The 18,906-nt window shown below is 37.7% G+C and overlaps 1 protein-coding gene across 4 annotated transcripts in view; it reads right to left on the bottom strand.

The window, feature by feature from the left end:
- LOC150097105 (sorting nexin-29-like) overlaps positions 1–18,906 on the bottom strand; it is a 780,446-nt gene that overhangs the window by 642,269 nt on the left and 119,271 nt on the right. For all 4 annotated transcript variants that reach the window (XM_090406852.1, XM_090406853.1, XM_090406854.1 and 1 more), the window contains one exon: positions 2,041–2,096. In XM_090406852.1, coding sequence (XP_090262978.1) covers positions 2,041–2,096 — 56 coding nt within the window. The remainder of the gene's footprint in view (positions 1–2,040; positions 2,097–18,906) is intronic.

Raw genomic sequence — 18,906 nt, 5'->3', positions numbered from 1 at the left:
GTCACATTCACAAGATTGAAAGATCTTTATGAATTGCTCATTAAGTATCTCCACAACACATTCTGCAACAGCTGCCTTTATACCATTTCCTCCAATCAATGTCATCCTTCCATAATCATTCTTTCTTTTGCTGGCTACATATCGAAAGAACTCCCTAGGATTCTTTTTGGCTTCATTAGCTAACTGCTGTTCATACCTCTCTTTAGCTACTCTCACCAACCAAGTCACCCTCCTTGCCTGGTCTTTGTAGAGCTCATGAAGTTGGTTACTTCCACTTCTCTTATGCTGTCTCCACAATGCCTTTTTTTTCTGTATTGCATGCTTAATCTCTTTATTCATCCATCTCACACCTAACTTATTTAACCTTCTCACCCGTGGTATACATTTAGACATTGCATCTACTAAATAGTTTTTGAAAATCCCCCAAGCTGCATTGATCTCTTTTCCAGCTAACTCCTCATTCCATGCTACACCTGCAAGCTGTCTCCTGAGCTCTTCATAATCACCCCCCTTGTAGTTCCACATATACCCTTTTTTCACAGGGGTCCTTGCACTGCTGGCAACCACCCAGGTAATCACCTCATGGTCACTTTCACCAATTGGTGGATGATTTGACACCTCATTTATAATTACATCCTCCGATGAGATGACCAAATCCAAGACCCTTAATCCTCGTGTGCCCTCTGTTACATACTGTCTGAGGTAGTTATCCCTCAAAAACTCAAGAAACTCATTTTCTTTACTTCCAGTCGCTATCTCTTCATTCCAGTCTATATTGCCATAATTAAAATCACCCATAATGATCACCCTTTTCTTATTTGCTTGGCTTATTTGACTATACATTTCACTATCACCACCATCCACATTACCAGGTATATAACAACATCCCACCAAGTATTTGATTCTATTCACCTCTATCTCACACCATACTGCCTCAAAACCACTGGCCCTATTTCCCTCTTGCATCTCTACCTTGTATGGACATAACTCTTTCTCTATCATCAATAGCACTCCCCCTCCCTTTTTATCCCTTCTATCCTCACGAAACACATCATACCTTTCCATCTCTATTCCTATCAGGATGTCGTCCTCATCTAACCATGTCTCACTTATTCCAACAATCTCTGGGTACACAGACACAATTAGTGCAACCATTTCATCCGCCTTGTTTCTTATGCTTCTAGCATTGGTATACAAGGAGTTCTATAAGACTAATGATACAAATGAAATTTTTCAATACATGACAAATAGAAAGAGAACTAGAGATAATCCCTGGAAGTTGTGTATGAGTGTGGTTAGTAAGGGTGTGCAGATTAGATATTTTGGTTACAGAGTGATGAATCTATCCTATCCCAATGGCTTTAACAGGCCTTTAAGGCCCACAACCTTCCATGCATGCTTGGATTTCCTAACCGAAGTACGAGGATAGGATGGTCACCCCTATGACTAAGTATTCCTGGTTGTATCCCTCTGTGTTCAGGGGGGCCAGTTTGCCTGCTTACAGGATGAAAAACTCCAGATAAACTGGTGGAAAAAACCCTGCTGTCCATGCCCAAGACCGGCTAACTTGGCTATGGCTGAGGAAGATCCTTCAGCTCCTCACGTTGGCGATAGGAATCGAACCTAGGATACTCCTTCCCCAGGCATATGGTTGCGAAGCGCAAAGCCACTAGGCTAACCGACCGAACACAGAGTGATGAACGAATGGAGCAAATTGCCAGAATTAGTTGTGAGTGCCATGATAGTGAATGAGTTTAAGGAGAGGTATGATAGGTATAATGTGTATAAAAGTGCGAGTCTCCTGTAATGAATCTTCTGACCCAATGGAGATACCCCATTATTATTATGATACATCTCAAATAATCAAGTTGTAAATAAGTTCATACTACTGATTTTTTTTTTTTTTTGAAACATTTTATTTACATAGAAGTAAAAATATACTTTTGTTGCAAAGCACAAAAATTATTTTAGTAGCATTCTTTCTGAAAAATATATTTGAAATATTAAGTTACATATATTACAGCAATCACTTGACTGTACCTGTATCATCTTCAACATTCCTAATATTTAATCCTTTCATCATATCACTAACAGGTCTGGAAAAGAAAAAAGAGAGAGAGATGTAAAGATTTTATTATATTTTTTCCCATTTTTCTTTTAAATACATATAATATTGTAATATAAAAAATTTTCTGCGAAGTACTCAAAGACAGTAGTTTTATAATCTGATAGGGGATAATGATATTGTGGTCATGAATAATATAATCGGAAAATGAATGTGTTGGTCTGAGACCACACTACTTATAAACCATTGGATTATCATCCCACCAATCATCAAAAGAAAACATTAAAAAGGATTTTAAAAAATGTCACATCTTGGCCTGCTGATACATAGTATGGTGAAAAAGAAAAAAAAAAACTTACTGAATAACTACAACGATATATGTTATGGAGTAAACAGGTTTATTAACAAAGAAATATATGTTTACGCATGATGATATGGGCATCCATAACTATTAGTGGTATCTTGGTTGAATAAAGCATTAACAATGGTAGATTACATGCTCGAAATGGGCACTTTGTCTTTCAAGACAGGTTTCGTAGTGCATGCAAAGGTTCTCTGTCATCTTGAAGAACAAGGTTGGAACATTTGCTGGACATATCGTGTAATTTTATCCCTTAGTTCATCAAGGATCAAGGTTTGAAGGCAGGTCATGGTGGAATACCCATTCTTTCAATACCCCAAACGAAGACATTAAGTAATGTGAAATCAGGAGAACATGAAGGGTACAGGCATTCTGTAACCTCGAAATAAGCCTGCCAAGGAGGTACTCTGATAAATAGGATCAAGAACCACATGATGTGTGACAGGTTGCAATCCTATGTAAATTCTGGGTGAACGGAACCAACACATTCATCATGTAGCATTCACTATTCAAATTCATGATTACACCACCCTCTTCGATGAAGTAGGGCCTAATTATGCCATGGCCAGAAGCTGCACACCCTGAAGTGACCTTCTTGCTGTGAAGAGGTTTCTCTTGGACAAATTTACATCTCAAGAAACCTGTAGGTTCCTCTGTTTACATGGAAATGTACTTCATCCGAGAACCAAACATTATGGAGGAAGGATGGATCTTCATAGATATTGACTTGGGGCACACTTAAGGAAACAACAAACAAATTGCTCGTAAACATGTCATAGGCTTGGACCATTTCCTCTACCAACTCCATATGAATGAAAACAATGCTCAACAATAAACGTCTTTACTTCCAATGACAACACCACTGCTATGGATAAATGTAACGGTGTAGACTCTACATGTGCTTTTCTATTAATGTGCATGCAGTCGAATGGCGTATCTCATAGCACATGTACTGAAGGGTGTGTCGAAGTTCAGTTCTTTTTTGCACCATAGTTAAAAAATTGAAACCTTTTAGTTGCCTCCTCTGGATACAGAGATTGCCAAAAATGCATAAACATAATAACTTTCTCCATCCCGTAGTACATGCTACTGACTTCCTCCTCTTTAAGTTAGCCAAACAGTTAGCTAAATCCTTAACCCCACTTACCAGTCATTAAACTTCATCTTATATAAAAAATTCTACTCGTTTCAAATCTTTAATCCAAAATTTAGTTTTAAACAATAATGATATCATGGTGAACTTTGAAGTCACCTCTCTCTTTTTTTACCATGATCCCTCTTTCTGACACTTTAAATTTACTGAAGACTGTTTTCCCCAGATATCATTGATCTTTGCAATTTTACTATCCATCCATTCTGGTTAACTTGGAAAGATACCATTTATAAACAGATTGATGATAAAGCAATGGGCACTACTCTCTCTTTCTCCCCATCTAGCCAATTTCCATATGGAGCATTTTGAAACATGCTCTTGAACTGCTTTTCTCAAACCTTCTATCTGGCTAAGATACATGATGTGTTCTCTATTTGGCCAAATGGCTCAGACATGTTAGACTTCTTCCTCCTCCATCTCAACAGCCAACACCTCAGAATCCAGTTTACTATAGAAAAAAGAAATAACAGCTTGCGTTTTCTAGATACTCTAATAACATGTCTATCCAAATAGCACTCTTTCTTTTTTAGTACACAGAAAGCCGACACAGGTAAGCATATATACACAACCTTTCCATCCCCCCCCCCCCCAATCAGTAATATGGTGTTATCAAAATCCTTGTCAAAAGAGCATAAAATCTCTGTTCTATCCAGGCTTCTCTTGCAGCTGAACTCTCCTTCATTTGCCAGATCTTGTCCAATGGTCACAATGCCAAAAATTTCAATAGCAATGCTATCATTGTTCTATATATCCAGAGCACTTCAGAAAAAATAGATAGACCTCTAAAAAAAAAAAAGTACAATCTCTGCACTGCATTCAAAACTCATCTGAAGTTGGCTGCCCTCATCTGCTATCCCAAGGATTCTCTTCTTTCTCTCTCTCTCTGTTCCAGGTGTTTTACAAAGTTCCTTGTTCCTGCAAATTATCATATTATAGTCAAACTGGGAAATCTGCTTACATATGCCTAGAAGAACATAAAAAAAATACATCTGTCACCATCAGTATGGTGAATCAGCGCCTGCTGATCATGCCTTGGATACCTTGCACAGAATCAAATGGAAAAAAATATTATGCTTTACTGCAACAAATACAAACTTGAAAGACTCTTTTTAGAATCAGCATCAGATTTAAAAAAACCAACCAAATCTCAATAAATATGGCTGTGTTAAATTTTCCAAGATTTGGGAAACTTGAATTCTTAGGGCTCCTGCCCAACTACTATGGCTAGTAAATGGCACGCATCGAGGGCATATAGGACTTTAGGTTTCCAGTCTAATTTTTCCACTTATTGTTTTGTGCATTTTTTGTGAGTGTTTTTCAATTTTAATGTTGTTTCCCTGATGATGTCTCAGTTACTGACACAAAATGTAGGATGAGAAAGAGTGAATAGGAAAAACAAAAGTGAAAGAAACTGGGAGAAAAGATATAGTATTATATGGGGGATTCAATGATAAGAGTTGTACTTAATTAGAAAGTAATGAAAGCATGTTGTCCAGGTGCAAAAATAAAGGATGCTACAGAAGCTGTAAATTTGGAGAAGTAAGAAGCAAATGAATGAATTGTTTTGGCAAGCACAAATGATTTGAAAGGTGAGAAATGTGAGAAAAGCATGTTTTGGGGCAAAGATAAAGGATTTTGCTGATACTGTAAGTATGCAGAAGAATGGAGCAAACGAGTTGATTGTATTAGGTGTCACAAATGATTTGAAAGGTGAGAAACATGCAAAAGAGAAGATATGAAAGAGTTGTTAGTGGAAGTGAAAACGAAGAGGATTAAAGTAAGGATTGTGAGTCTGCTGCCTCAGTATGATAGTACAAAACTGAGAAGAAGGGCCATGATTGCCAATGAGTTAATGAGAAGTTTGTGCGGGAGGAATGGTGTGCAGTTTATTCATGTATGGAGTGAATTTGATGGACAAAAGGACTTGTCCGAATACATTTAAATGGTTTTGGAGTAAGATGTTTGGAGAAAGTTTAAATTGGAGACCTGTGAAATCTAGCATGTGTCTGGCCATCCGTGATAAATGAGCATGGTACAATAATGATTGTGCAATGCCGAAAGGGATTTCACAGGTCTCCAATTTAAATGGGTTGATAATGACATTACACAAGGGTAAATATGGGTACAAAGGGACACTAAAAACCATGTACATGAATGCAAGAAGTATCAGGAATAAGGTTGGGGGTTTTTGGCATTGGTAAGCTCATCTTGGCCAAAAATTATAAGCATCGCTGAGATCTAGAGAATGTAAAGGGTATTGTATTTTCAAGGAGGATAGAAGGAACAGGACAGGAGATAGGGTATTGCTGATGCTAGCTGCAGAATTACAACCAACAAAATTAGAAGTTAAAGAAGATATTAGGTCTGAGGAAGATATTAGGTCTGAGGTTCATTTGAGGCTGTCTGGTGTGAGACAGAAGCAAATAGAACAAAATACATTGGTGCTGCTATAGACCAGGTGGTCCACAGGAAGATGTAGATGCAATGTATTGACAAATCAGCAATGAATGTCGGCCAAACAATTTTTATGGGAGACTAACTATGGGAACATTGATTGAAGGAAGGAAAGGGGGCATAGCAAAATGGAAGTGGGATTTATACAGTTGCAAAGGGATAATTACATGAAACAACATGTTACAGAGGGAACAAGGGGTTTGAGTATGTTGGATCTGATAATAGCATCATAAGGTGTATCCATAACCAAGATAGACACTCTGTTTCCAATTGGGGAGAGTGACCATGCGGTCTTGTTCTAGGAAGTTGCCAAACACGTGGAGTTCTCTGTCAAGAAGGGGTTTATGTTCGATTATAAGGCTGGTGATTATGAGCAATTCAGGAATCATCTTGAAAAAGTGCCATGGTTTGAGAAGTTATAAGGAAAGAATGTCAGTAATGCATGGCAAGTGGTCAGAGATTGCTTGAGGGTAACAGTATCGGACTGCCTACCCAAGGTCAGGAAGATAAACCAAGTTAGAATTAAGTGGTTAAGTAGGGATATAAAACAAGAGCAGAGCTGCAAAAATAAGAAAACATTGTGGAGGAAATATAAAGAAAAAAGTGATCAGCATACTTATGAGCAGTACAGAGTGCAACAAGAATGTTGACTACTATGGTAAGGAAGGCCAAATCAGACTATGAGAGAGAGAATTAGCTAAACAGGTCAAAGTAAACACGAAAGAAATTTTTCATTATGTAGCAAGTAAGAGGAAAAATGACTATGGTAGAATGTCTTTAAACAATGCTCATAGTAAGAAGGTGACTGAACCAAAAGAAATAGTTCAGTTGTTGAGTGATCATTTTACAGAAGTGTATCATCCAGGTGGTGATTTTACAGTTGCTAATGTTGCAGAGATGCATATCAACATTGAGGTGGATGAACAGGAGGTGTTCTGCATATTAAAAAATATGAATGTGAACACAGCAGTGGGACTGGATGGCATATCAGCCCATGTACTATGTGAATGTGCAATGGAATTGGCATTGCCTCTGCCAAAGTTGTTCAATCTAAGTCTCATCTCTGGCAGGGATCCAGAGGGGTGGAAAGAAGGTAAGATAGTACCATTGCATAACAGTGGCTCCAAGACAGAGGTAGCAAACCACAGACCAATTAATATATCAGGAGTGGTTGTCAAAGTATTGGAAAAGTTGGTGAAAGATAAAATACAATAGTGGGTGGATAAGAACAGGATACTCTATAGTGGGCAGCAAGGCTTCATGAAGGTTAAGTCCTTTCTTAGTAATTTATTCACATTTTATAATAAAGTGACAGCAGAATTGGATAAAGATAATGGCTACACCACGATATTGATCGACTTTGCCAAGGCATTTGACAGAATATCACATGGAAAACAATTACAAAAAATGGAGAGGATGGGAAAATTGAGGTACTCCAATAAAAACAAAAAATTTGAGATGCTCCACTAGTCACTATCATTCTCCTAGAGAATGATGGTGACGAGTGGAGTACCTCAAAATACAATACTAAAACCACTACTCTTTAATTTGTATATCAATGACAGAGAAACATTTAAGAGGGGATATTCAGTTGTTTGCTAATGATACAAAACTGGGGAGAGCAATAGTTGTTAAAGGTGATGTAGATTTCCTCGCTCCTTTATAAATATGTTGGGCTTTGGCCGAGTGAAACACATGGTTTCCACACGATTAAGTATTCTTCATGGAGACGATATCATACGCAAGGCACATCACAATTCAGTAAGTGGAAAGTAAAATTGGCACGGCAACTGAACAGGTTAGCCTTCTTAAAAAGGTGCCGAGATGCCAATTTAATACCAAACTGTATAAAAATTAAGAACAAGTTTCACTCAGCCAAAGCCCAACGTATTTATAAAAGAGTGAGTTTAGCACTATTACGGGAACAGTTATATGCTACTCGCCGAGAACTATCAAAAATAGTCTTCCATCAGTGCACTACATGATATACTATCCAACATTTCGAACCCGGAACTATGGAATATCCTGGATAGCATCTCCGACAGCCAACAAAGAATTTGCCAAAGTTAAAAACTGGCACCAGAATAAATTTAATATCCTCCAACAACGCAATGCTATGCAGTAGCCGAAATTACATCAAGATGGCATTGTTGTGAACTTATCATCGGTAAGCTTAACAAAAGAAGCCGCAAGTGTGTTAAGTCGGGGACACAATTTTACCATTACTCCTAAAGAAGTTCCAAAAGCAAAATAATGGCTTTATGCCCTATTGTAGATAGTATAAACAGTCCCACATATAAACTTGCTAAACATTTAGCCAAACTACAAGCCACTTGCACAAACAATTCTCCCTCTTTTGTTAAAAAGTCTATCCACCTAAAATGTATTTTAGAAAACCATACCTTAAAGAGCTCAGACTTAATGGTGAGCTTTGATTATCACCTCATTATTCACGAATGTACCATTAACTGAAACTCTTAAATTCACAATTTCCCCCTGATATATTTCAGCTATTTCAATTCACAGTACAGGCAGGTTATTTTACATGGAAAGGGAAAATATACAAACAATTAGATGAGACAGCTATGGGATCCCCCCCCCCTTTGCCAACTTCTACATAGAACATCTGGAAAAGCTAGCTATCAACACAGCCACTCTCAAACCTAGTCTCTGGCTATGCTATGTTGATGATGTGTTTGCCATTTGGCCACATGGCCCAGACACATTAAATACATTTTTAGTGCATCTAAATAGCCAAGACCTTAAAATCCACTTTACAATGGAACTAGAAGCCAATGACTGTATACTCTTCCTGGACACACTTATCACTCGTCTTCCAGAAGATTCCTTATCATTCTCGGTTTATAGAAAACCCACACACATACAGGGAGATATTTACACAAACAATCATCACACCATCGCCCTTCTCAACAATATGGTATCTTAAAAACACTAACCCACAGAACTAGAGCAATTTGTTCCCATGACATTGCTCTCACTGCTGAACATTCTCACCTGCATCACACCTTCCTAACCAATGACTATAATCCCCATAAGATGGATAAAATACTAAATGCTCCCCAAAATATAAATCTACCAAAGATTTGGGAGCCAGTCATCCTAATCCTAATGAAAATCCCCCCCCCCACTATCTACCACAGAAGACTACAACAAAACTATCACCATCCCATACATTAAAGACACATCTGAAAAAATATCTAGGGTGCTTAACAAACACCAACTATACACTGTATTTAAACCTTATGTCAAATTGGCAACTCTCATCCATTCACCTAAGGACAGATTCTCTCCTTTATCGCATGCAGGAGTCTATGAAGTGCCCTTTTACAAGTCAGAGAGGTTGTTCCTGGAATCAACAGAAGCCCTGAAATCGAGCCTACTATAGACAGACAGGAAGAACTGTGGACATCTGCCTCGGTAAACACAAAAAATATATCCGACACTTTTGCTATGGCAAGTCAGGTCTGGCAGACCATGCTCTGGATACCCCTGCACGCAGGATCAATTGGAAAAAAACAAAGGTACTGCACAGAAGCTTTTACAAGTCAGAGCGGTTGTTCCTGGAATCAACAGAAGCCCTGAAACATACTCCAAACTTCAACAAGTATGGCTGTATAAATCTACCAAAGATTTGGGAGACAGTCATCCTAAGACCAAATTAAAATCTTTTTTTTTTTTTTTTTAAAAACTTAGATGGCGCCTAGTTAGGACTTTAGTCTTTGTGTTGCATGCTACAATTACTCATACTAATTCCACTGTTACACCGGATGGCGGTTGTCTTGCTAATATAACAAACTTTGTTTGTATGCTCTGAAGATGCTGGATATAATACCAGCGAAATATTAGTGTTTAAGTTAATAAATAGTAATTTTCTTTTCAATCTGTGTTCGCATCCACACCGTTAAAATCCAATCAACATGTGTGACGAACACATAAGCCTTTCCACACGAAAATATAAGGTTATGCACTTCGAGTTGAAAAGGCTGCATATAGTGTATCATATTGATGGTACTGGATTGCAAGAAAATGATGAGGCTAGCAACTTGGGGATACTAGCAGACAAAGAGTTAAGTTCAGAGGGCATATTGCAAAAGTTGGTAAAATAGCTCAACGAATTACCTAGATGTTGAAAAACATGCTAACAAGTAAAGATAGGGAAGATATTATCCCTCTTTATAAAGAGTGCCTTATAAAGAGGGATAATGTGGATAATGTAGTCAAGATGTGGCCAAATCACATCTTGACTACTGTCAAAATGTGATTCAGCCACATCTTGACTACTGTGCACAGATTTGGTCACATGGGTTTCTTGGGAACCAGGTGGTAGTCGAAAAGATTCAGAGATGAGTGACCAAGATGGTGACAGGTCTGTGGAAAATACTCCCTACAAGGATAGGTCAAAGCTTTGAGGTTATAAAGTTTAGTTGACAGGTCGAAAAGAGGGGACATGATAGAAACTTTTAAGATATTAAAGTGGTTTTATAAAATTGATGTAAGTGAAATTTTTCAATACATGACAAATAGTCAGAGAACTAGAGGACACCTGTGGAAGTTGTGTAAAAGCATGGTTAGTAGGGTGTGCAGACCAGATTTTTTGCATGGAGAGTGGGTAAGTAGAATAGATTCCCAGAATTGGTTGTGAGTTCATTGACAGTAAATGCATTTAATGAGAGGTAAGATAGGATTTGCATATGATAGCTGATTTGGGTCTCCTGCAATGAGTCTCCAGACTTCATGGAGATGCAATAAATAATAATAATAATATATATGTGTCAAAAAACATAAAAGTATAGATCAGTGTTTCCCAGATTTTTCCTAGAATGGAACACTTTACAAATCCTGAAATTTTCATGGAACACCTTGGTTATTTTGTAATGCATTAATAATTAATTATGGCATAATCATAAAGAGTATCAGTACACTTATGTATATGGTGTGACATGTTGACAAATGTAAAATTACATTTAAATCAGTTATCAATCACTGGACTAATGAAATCTTGTAGCATATTGTAATTTGCTCAGGCCAACATCATTAAATTAATTTGTGCTGAATTTCATTGACATATCCTATTCTGATCACCAAAAATTTATAATATTTTTATAAGTATTTACAAGTGAATGCAGACTTTTTTCCCTGTGTGCTGGTAGTTTTCCCCTCCTTTTTACATCCTAGAGATTGCTTTGTAGGCTGGAGGTGGATGAATCACTATCTGTTGTGTCACAAACACCTTCAATAAGAGATTTCTTAACATCAAAATTAAACAAAATCCTTTGTCTCTTATTCATATTAAAATTTACATCTGTAGGACTATTATTTTTAAAAAATCACGGCACTACAGTTTCAAAACAAGCAATTTCACCCTACAATACGAACTTGTGAAGAAAGTATTCAGTATTACTAGATTTGAGAACCGGATACAGATTACCTTGATCTTCAATTTCAGTGGAAAAATTTTCTTTATACCTCCTTGCTGATTAGTCACTAACATTTGCAACATAGATGCTATTTCGTTCAGTTTCGAGAACAGAGGATACGTCTGCCCATCACTGTAATCGGCTTGCAGGCAATTTTTATGACCGGTCATAAACAGTAGTATTCCCTTTCCCAAATGTTGAAAGATTTCGATGTGTGAAAATCAATGATAATTCGTGAATATTTCCATGTTTAAAAATATGCAGCTTGGTCACTGACATTTGCAACACAGTTGTTATTCTGTTCAGTTTTGAGAACAGAGGATACAACATCCATTGCTGTAATTGGCAATTTTTATGACTGGTCATAAACAATGGTATTCCCTTTTCCCAAATTACTTCCATGTTTAAAAATACACGGCTTGGTCACTGACATCATGGAACACCTATTCACTTTCCGCAGAACACTGGTGTTCCACGGAACACAATTTGGGAAACTCTAGACTGAGAATAAATGAAACAAATGTGAGTATTCGTTTATATGAGAAGTGTGATGATAGCCTGGTGCATGCAAAGAAAGAAAACATTCTGACCAAGACTAAATAAAAAATGGATGGGAGTGTTAAGTAATGGTACAGGTGAAGGAACTTAGAAGAGGGTTGGGTCAGAATGAAGAATAAAATGAAGCATACATATGGAAGATGAAATTGAATGACTCAAGAATCAAAGAAATGATGTCAGTGAGAAGAAGTTAATAATGTTAAGAAAATGTCAAATGGAGCATTGCAAAGGAGATTTAATTGTTAAAAATGTGGTGAATAACAGATTGATGCAGTCAGAAAAAATTCAGGAAAATTTACATATAAAAAAAAAATAACCTGGCAAGAGAGCTGCAGCTGTTGTGGGCAATAATGATCTGTAAGATGAAAAACAGAATGTTGAAAGGGATTTAGGAAGTTGTTGAAGCAGGTCAAGGTTAATAAAGAGGTTAACTCCTTATTGTCATACCTCTACAGTGCACAAGAACAACAGTACAAGTGCACTGTAGAGGTATGACAATAAGGAGTTAATAAAGAGAGCAGTTTATTTATTTATTTATATGGAGTTTCCTCCCTTTTCTCCCCCATCCCTATTGGGGCAAGTTGAGCCCCCTCATGGGGGGATTAAGTATTTATGGCTGTAGATCCATGTGTTCAAGGGGGACCAGTTTGCCTGCTTGTGGGATGAAAAACTGCAGATAAACTGGGGGGGGGACCCTGCTGTTCACGCCCAAGACTGGCTAACTTGGCTATGGCTGAGGAAGATCCTTAAACCTTAAACTCCTTACGTCGGCGACGGGAATCGAACCCAGGACACTCCTTCCCCAGGCATATGGTTGTGAAGCACAAAGCCACTAGGCTAACTGCACGGGCAAGAGAGCAGTGATAATTAATGACAAGATGGCTGAAACAGCAAGGTATAAAGAACAGCTTGCAAATGTATGAAGTGAATGAATTTGAAAGTAAGTTCACAAAGGTTCTACTGTTAGTTGTGAGAGTGTGAAAGTATAGAATAACAGGATAAAGTGAGTGCAACTAAGAATCAGAGAGCAAGAAATGGAGAAGCATACAAGCAGGTTGTGAAAGATTGATATATATATATATATATATGAGTAAGTGAATATGGAAAGGAAGAGTGATAGAGTGCATAAGGGTGTGAGTGAAATCAACAGGAGGAAGGAAAGAAAGAGTTGTAATATAGCACCAAGAGTGACAAGAGAATGCTGATGGAATAACTTTCAAGAGAGTAAGATTAGTCTTATCATAAGAAGTATGAAGTATAATGATGAAAGAGACACCTTGCCAACAACCTTTCCTTCCATGATAAGGGAAGGGACATCTGTGAGGATATGAATTGGATGGTGTAAAGGAATCGATATCTAGGCAGTTTGATGCCAATTAGCAGAAGTTTAGAGAAGCGAAATTTAAGACCTTATCATATTGGAGATCTGAAAAATAAAAGAATAATTCAGGGGGAAAAAAATCATTGATATGAAAATAATAACAAAAACTTAACTGCACTGGATTGTAATAGTATACCACACTTTCTGAAAATACATACCAAGAAGGGTAAAGTACCATTGGTTTTCTTAGTACATGCTCCTCAAATACATGGTAAATACCATTCTATCTCTTATTGCTTTATTATTCTTTACTTAGTATACTTTGCAAAATGAGATTAGAGATTTGGTGGAAACAAATAGAAAAGTGCAAGAGTTAGTGATGGTGATGGTAAGAACAAATATTTTGTTGGAGTAGAGAGAATGGGAGGATAGATATCAGGAGATTATTGAGGCGAGTGAAAGACAACGGTTTGATAGGAAGAGTAACTGTTCCATTACCTAGGCATTACAATGATAAGTTGAGACAGTGAGTGAAAATCATGAACAGTGTGCTAGCAGAGCTATGTAAGGAGCAAGGGATGTAATATGTTGATGTGCAGAATTCATTTGAGAATCAAAAAGAATTGTATAAAAGATATGGATTGTATTTGAATGGATTTGGCATGCATCAACTGGAGAGATTTGATAGAAAGAAGTGTCATAAGTGATGCAAACAAGGGATTAGAGCAAATCAGAGGTGAAGTGAACAAGGACAGTGGATTGGGCAAGACTAAAAGTTTCTGAATGGAGAGTAGTGTGAAAGATGAGAATGTGAGAACAAGAATGCAAGCTTGACAGGGAGACACAGTGTAAGGAGTGGATTCTGGAAGCAGTAATGAATGTAGTATTGGGATGGTCAGCATAAGAACGGGATAGCCTGATATACATGGGAAGTAGTTAAATCTGAGGATATATATGGGACAAAGGGTTAGGAAAAGGTGAGTAGACAAGAGCAGGATGGCATAGGTAGGACTCCTTATAGACCAAGTAATGAATTACTGTGCTTATTTACAAATACTAGGAGTATCAGAAATAAGAGAGATGGTCACTTAAGAAGGTCACTTCTTGGCCTGTGGAGATTACCAACAGACTAAAACCCTATAACTCCAGACCCCCCTGCATATATGGGCTCCCAAAAATACACAAAGAAAATGTGCCATTACGTCCCATAGTGGATGGCATTGATTCCCCCACTTACAAACTAGCCAAGCATTTAGCCAAAGCGCTCTCACACTATACTGGCAATACACCATCACACATAAAAAACTCAGCCCACTTCAAAGCCAGTATAGAAAACCTTACACTCCAACATAATGACATAATGGTCAGTTTTGATGTCTCCTCCCTATTCACAAATGTCCCCCTCAAAGAAACCTTAGAGCTAATCCAAGCTAAATTTCCTCCCGATATCTCAGCCCTATTTCAGTTTACAATGAACTCAGGCTATTTCGTTCGGCAGGAAAAATACTACAAACAGATAGAGGGGACAGCCATGGGTTCGCCACTTTCCCCACCCTTGGCCAACTTCTTCATGGAGATGTTTGAAGAGAAAGCCTTAAACTCAGCCCCACAAAAACCTACCATATGGCTTCGCTACGTTGATGATGTTTTCGCTATTTGGCCACATGGCCCGGATTCACTCCTCTCCTTCCTAACACACTTGAACAACCAACACCCTAGAATCAAATTCACCCTGGAAAAAGAGGAAAACAATAACCTCCCCTTCCTAGACAAACTAGTCACCCGCCAACCTGATGGAACCTTGGTTTTCTCAGTTTATAGAAAACCCACCCATACAGGCAGATACATTCACCAACAATCCCCCCCCCTCACAACAATATGGAGTTATTAAAACATTATTAAACAGGGCAAAAATAATCTGTTCTAATGATCAAGCCCTAACCACTGAACTAAATCACATCCGTGACACTTTCTCAGCCAATGGCTACCCCCTCCAAAAAATCCAAAAAATACTTAACCCAGTTATCCACAACCCACCACCCCCTCCCCTTCACAAAAAAGATTACTCTAAATCTATCACGATTCCCTACATCAGAGGCACCTCGGAAAAAATCAATAAAATCCTAAAAAAACATGACTTGACCACTTGTTACAGACCACATAGAAAACTGGCATCCCTTATCCGCTCCACCAAAGACCAACCACTTCCCCTAGACCTACCTGGTGTATACCAGGTCCCTTGCAGCTGTAAACTGTCCTACTTTGGCCAAACAGGCAGGACAGCAAATATCAGAATCTCAGAACACAAGGATTACATCCGATTTTACCAGTACAGCCACTCTGGGCTTGCAGACCACGCTCTGGATACTCGCCACAGAATAAGATGGAAGAAAGCCACAGTAATACACCGCAGCAAGTTCAAGTATGAAAGACTATTCATGGAATCAGCCTCGGCCCTTAGGAACATGCCAAACCTCAACAAATTTGGATGCATGAAACTGCCCCAAATTTGGGAAACTTTTATCAGAAGAACTTCAGCCCAAAGGCCAAGAACTACCAATACAGCCCGCCAGGGGGCACCATCAGGACTTTAGGAAACGCTAGCTTCCTAGCTTCAGTCTCATTTGCTGTTATTAGTACTTGTGTGCACGTGTCTTTTAGTAAGTTCCCAAGAAGATGGCAATGTGACGTTCGCCGAAATATCGGAAAGCATATATTAAAGTTTATTTAATCTATATTTCTAGTATACGCTGTCAATTCCTTAAATATTAGTTATCAGAAATAAGAGAGATTAAATATGTTGCATTGATTGAGTTTATCCACTTGAAAATAGTTGAAATAAGTGAAACTTAATGAATGAAAATGATATCCTGACTGGAATAAAAATGAAAGGTATGAAGTCTTTCGTGAAGATAGGAAAAGCAAAGAGGAAGGAGTGCTGATGATAACAAGAGAATTATGTCTGGAAAAGAATGAGTTAAGAGGAAAATTTTGTCAATAGTTCGGAAACAGTATGGTGTTAGGTGGAGGTTGACAGGAAATATGTAGTTGGCTGTTGCTGTAAGCCAGGAAATGTAGAATGTGGGGACAAAGAAATGTGTATAATAAGTGGCTTAGTGAGCAACAGAAGAGTGATTATTATGGGTGATTTAATTACAGTATTATTGATTGGAATGAAGAGACAGTATCAGGAATAAGGAATTTTTTGAGTTCTAAAATGACAACTATTTTAGGCAATATGTAACACAGGGTAAAAGAGGGTTGAGAATCTTAGATCTGATCATAACAGAGGATGTGATTGCAAAGTGGGCAACTAATCTTCCTCTAATTAGAGAGGATGACCATGAGGTGATCACCTTAGTTGTAGTAAGTCAGGAAAACTTTGGTGAAGGAAAGATATATGGAACTACAAGGTCAGTGATTATGAAAACTTAGGAGACAACTGGGAGCTATAGAAGAGAAAGCAGAGTTGGGTAGAAAGGAGATGGTAGCTGCTTGGGTACTGATCGAAAGATATTTAACAGTAGCAATATTTTAGTGTATTCTAAAGGTGAAAAGGCTAAATAAGGTAGGAGTAAAATGGATGAATGAAGAGATTAAGCATAAAATCTGGAAGAAAATACTGTGGAGGCAACACAAGATAAATACTAATAATAATCTGTTGCATGAAGAGCACAAAGAGCAAGCCAGGAGGTTGAGTCAGTTGGTAAAGGAAACAAAAGTACATTATGAGCAGAAATTAGTCAATAAAGCCAAGAAAAATCCCAGTGAGTGTTCTTTTGATATGTCACAATTACAAGAAAAAATTACCGTGGGAGGATGATGTCAGAGTGAATGACAATGGTAAACTGGTAATTGCTGCAGAGAATATAGTTGAGGTATTCAATGAGCAGTTTTTCAGAATATTTCATTCTCATGAATGCAACATCACATGAAGCTTGTGAAGTTATGGTGATGGAAGAATGGGTGAGCATGCAGGAGGTATATGAGAAATTAAGTAAACATGATACTAATAAGGCAGTAGGACTTCACATTATATCACCATGTGTATTGAAATGTTAAAGGGAATTAAGTGCTGTTGACACACTTGTTTAACATGAATCTTGCAACAGGACAAGCCCCAAAGGAAACAGGGTAAAATGATCCAACTCACAAAGGGGAGGAGAATAAGACTGAGACCCAGTGCCTTTTTTTTGGATGGTATACAATGGTACAAGACACTGGCACTTCAATTAACAGTGATGTGACATATGAATGCAATACTCTTAGAAATTTGTAATATTCAGTAATTTTTTTTTACATGTTTACCTATATTCAAATAAATTAGTTATTTAATGAGATTTGCAATTTTTTACTATGTATGCTGTTAAGATATTTGCTATAACTATTTTTAGAATTTTAAATTACTTTCATTTTATATATTAACACATTTGTGGAAGGCAGTGGCCAGTGCAAGTTGAACCTCAAGTGGGACTGTATTTAATGCTAGCTACAATAAAACTTTTACTTTGTTTGTTTTCAAACAAACTATGCAGTGTGGTGTTTCAAATCCAGTTTTTTTCTAATTACACTAATTACTCTACTTTAAACTAAATACTGCATACATTGACTGTGTCTGTATGAAAACAAATAAACAAAACAAGTGGCATCAGTATGGGAGATGTTTTTCAATATAGAGGGTCATTTCATTTCACTAGGTTTTATCCTACTTTTGCAGATGTTCTGTTTATCTCAGAAATAATAAATTGTATTAAACCTAGATCTAACAAAAGAAACAAAAGTAAGAATATATTATTATTATTGCACAGGTATATCCATGGAGTCCTAAGACTCATCATGAGAGACCCAAACTAATAACACAATATCATATATCTCCTTGAAACCATTAATAAACAAAGCACTCACAAATGACTCAGGAACCAATTCCATTCATTCACTGCTCTCCATGCAAAAAAAACTAGTCCTCACACCCTTGTTAACCACACTCTTACCCAATTTCTTACACTATACTTGTAGTATAGTGTAAGTAAATTAGCTTACAGTAGAGCGTATAACATAGTATTTAGCGTTTGGTTGTAGTAGTTACTCGGAACTAAGTCAGTGATGGCGGCAGCCGCAGCTTCAATTACAAATGCGTGTCACCAAGTCCTCTCTCATTCGAGGACTATTTTGTGTAACATAAAGGATTTTGTGGCATGCAGGACTTGTGGCATGCATGCATCCCAGCAGTTGGATATGTGGCAGGTGAGAGAAAGGGGGGGGGTGTATGCAAAAAATGTAGGCAATGGTAGGAATTCAGTGAGTTAGATGTTACGATATTCGATCTCATTGCGTCAGGAGCAGAATTATCTCGAGAGACAAGTAGTGTGATAGGTGAGAATAACAAGCGAAATATGAATGAAAAAATAAGAGTGGGGAGTGTGAAAGGCTTGAATGACTGTGAAGTTTTCGGAGATGGTCTTGATTGGGAGGATGAATGCTGAGTAAGAGTGACTAACTTGCAGAGAGAAATAGATGAGTTGAAAGAGGAGATGGAATATCTCGGGAATGAGATGA

The sequence above is a fragment of the Typopeltis vanoorti genome, chromosome 17 (assembly GCF_054136105.1).
Source record: "Typopeltis vanoorti isolate ZY-2024b chromosome 17, IOZ_Tvanoo_1.0, whole genome shotgun sequence".
Lineage (NCBI taxonomy): Eukaryota > Metazoa > Arthropoda > Arachnida > Uropygi > Thelyphonidae > Typopeltis > Typopeltis vanoorti.
This window is presented reverse-complemented; position numbering and strand designations above follow the sequence as displayed.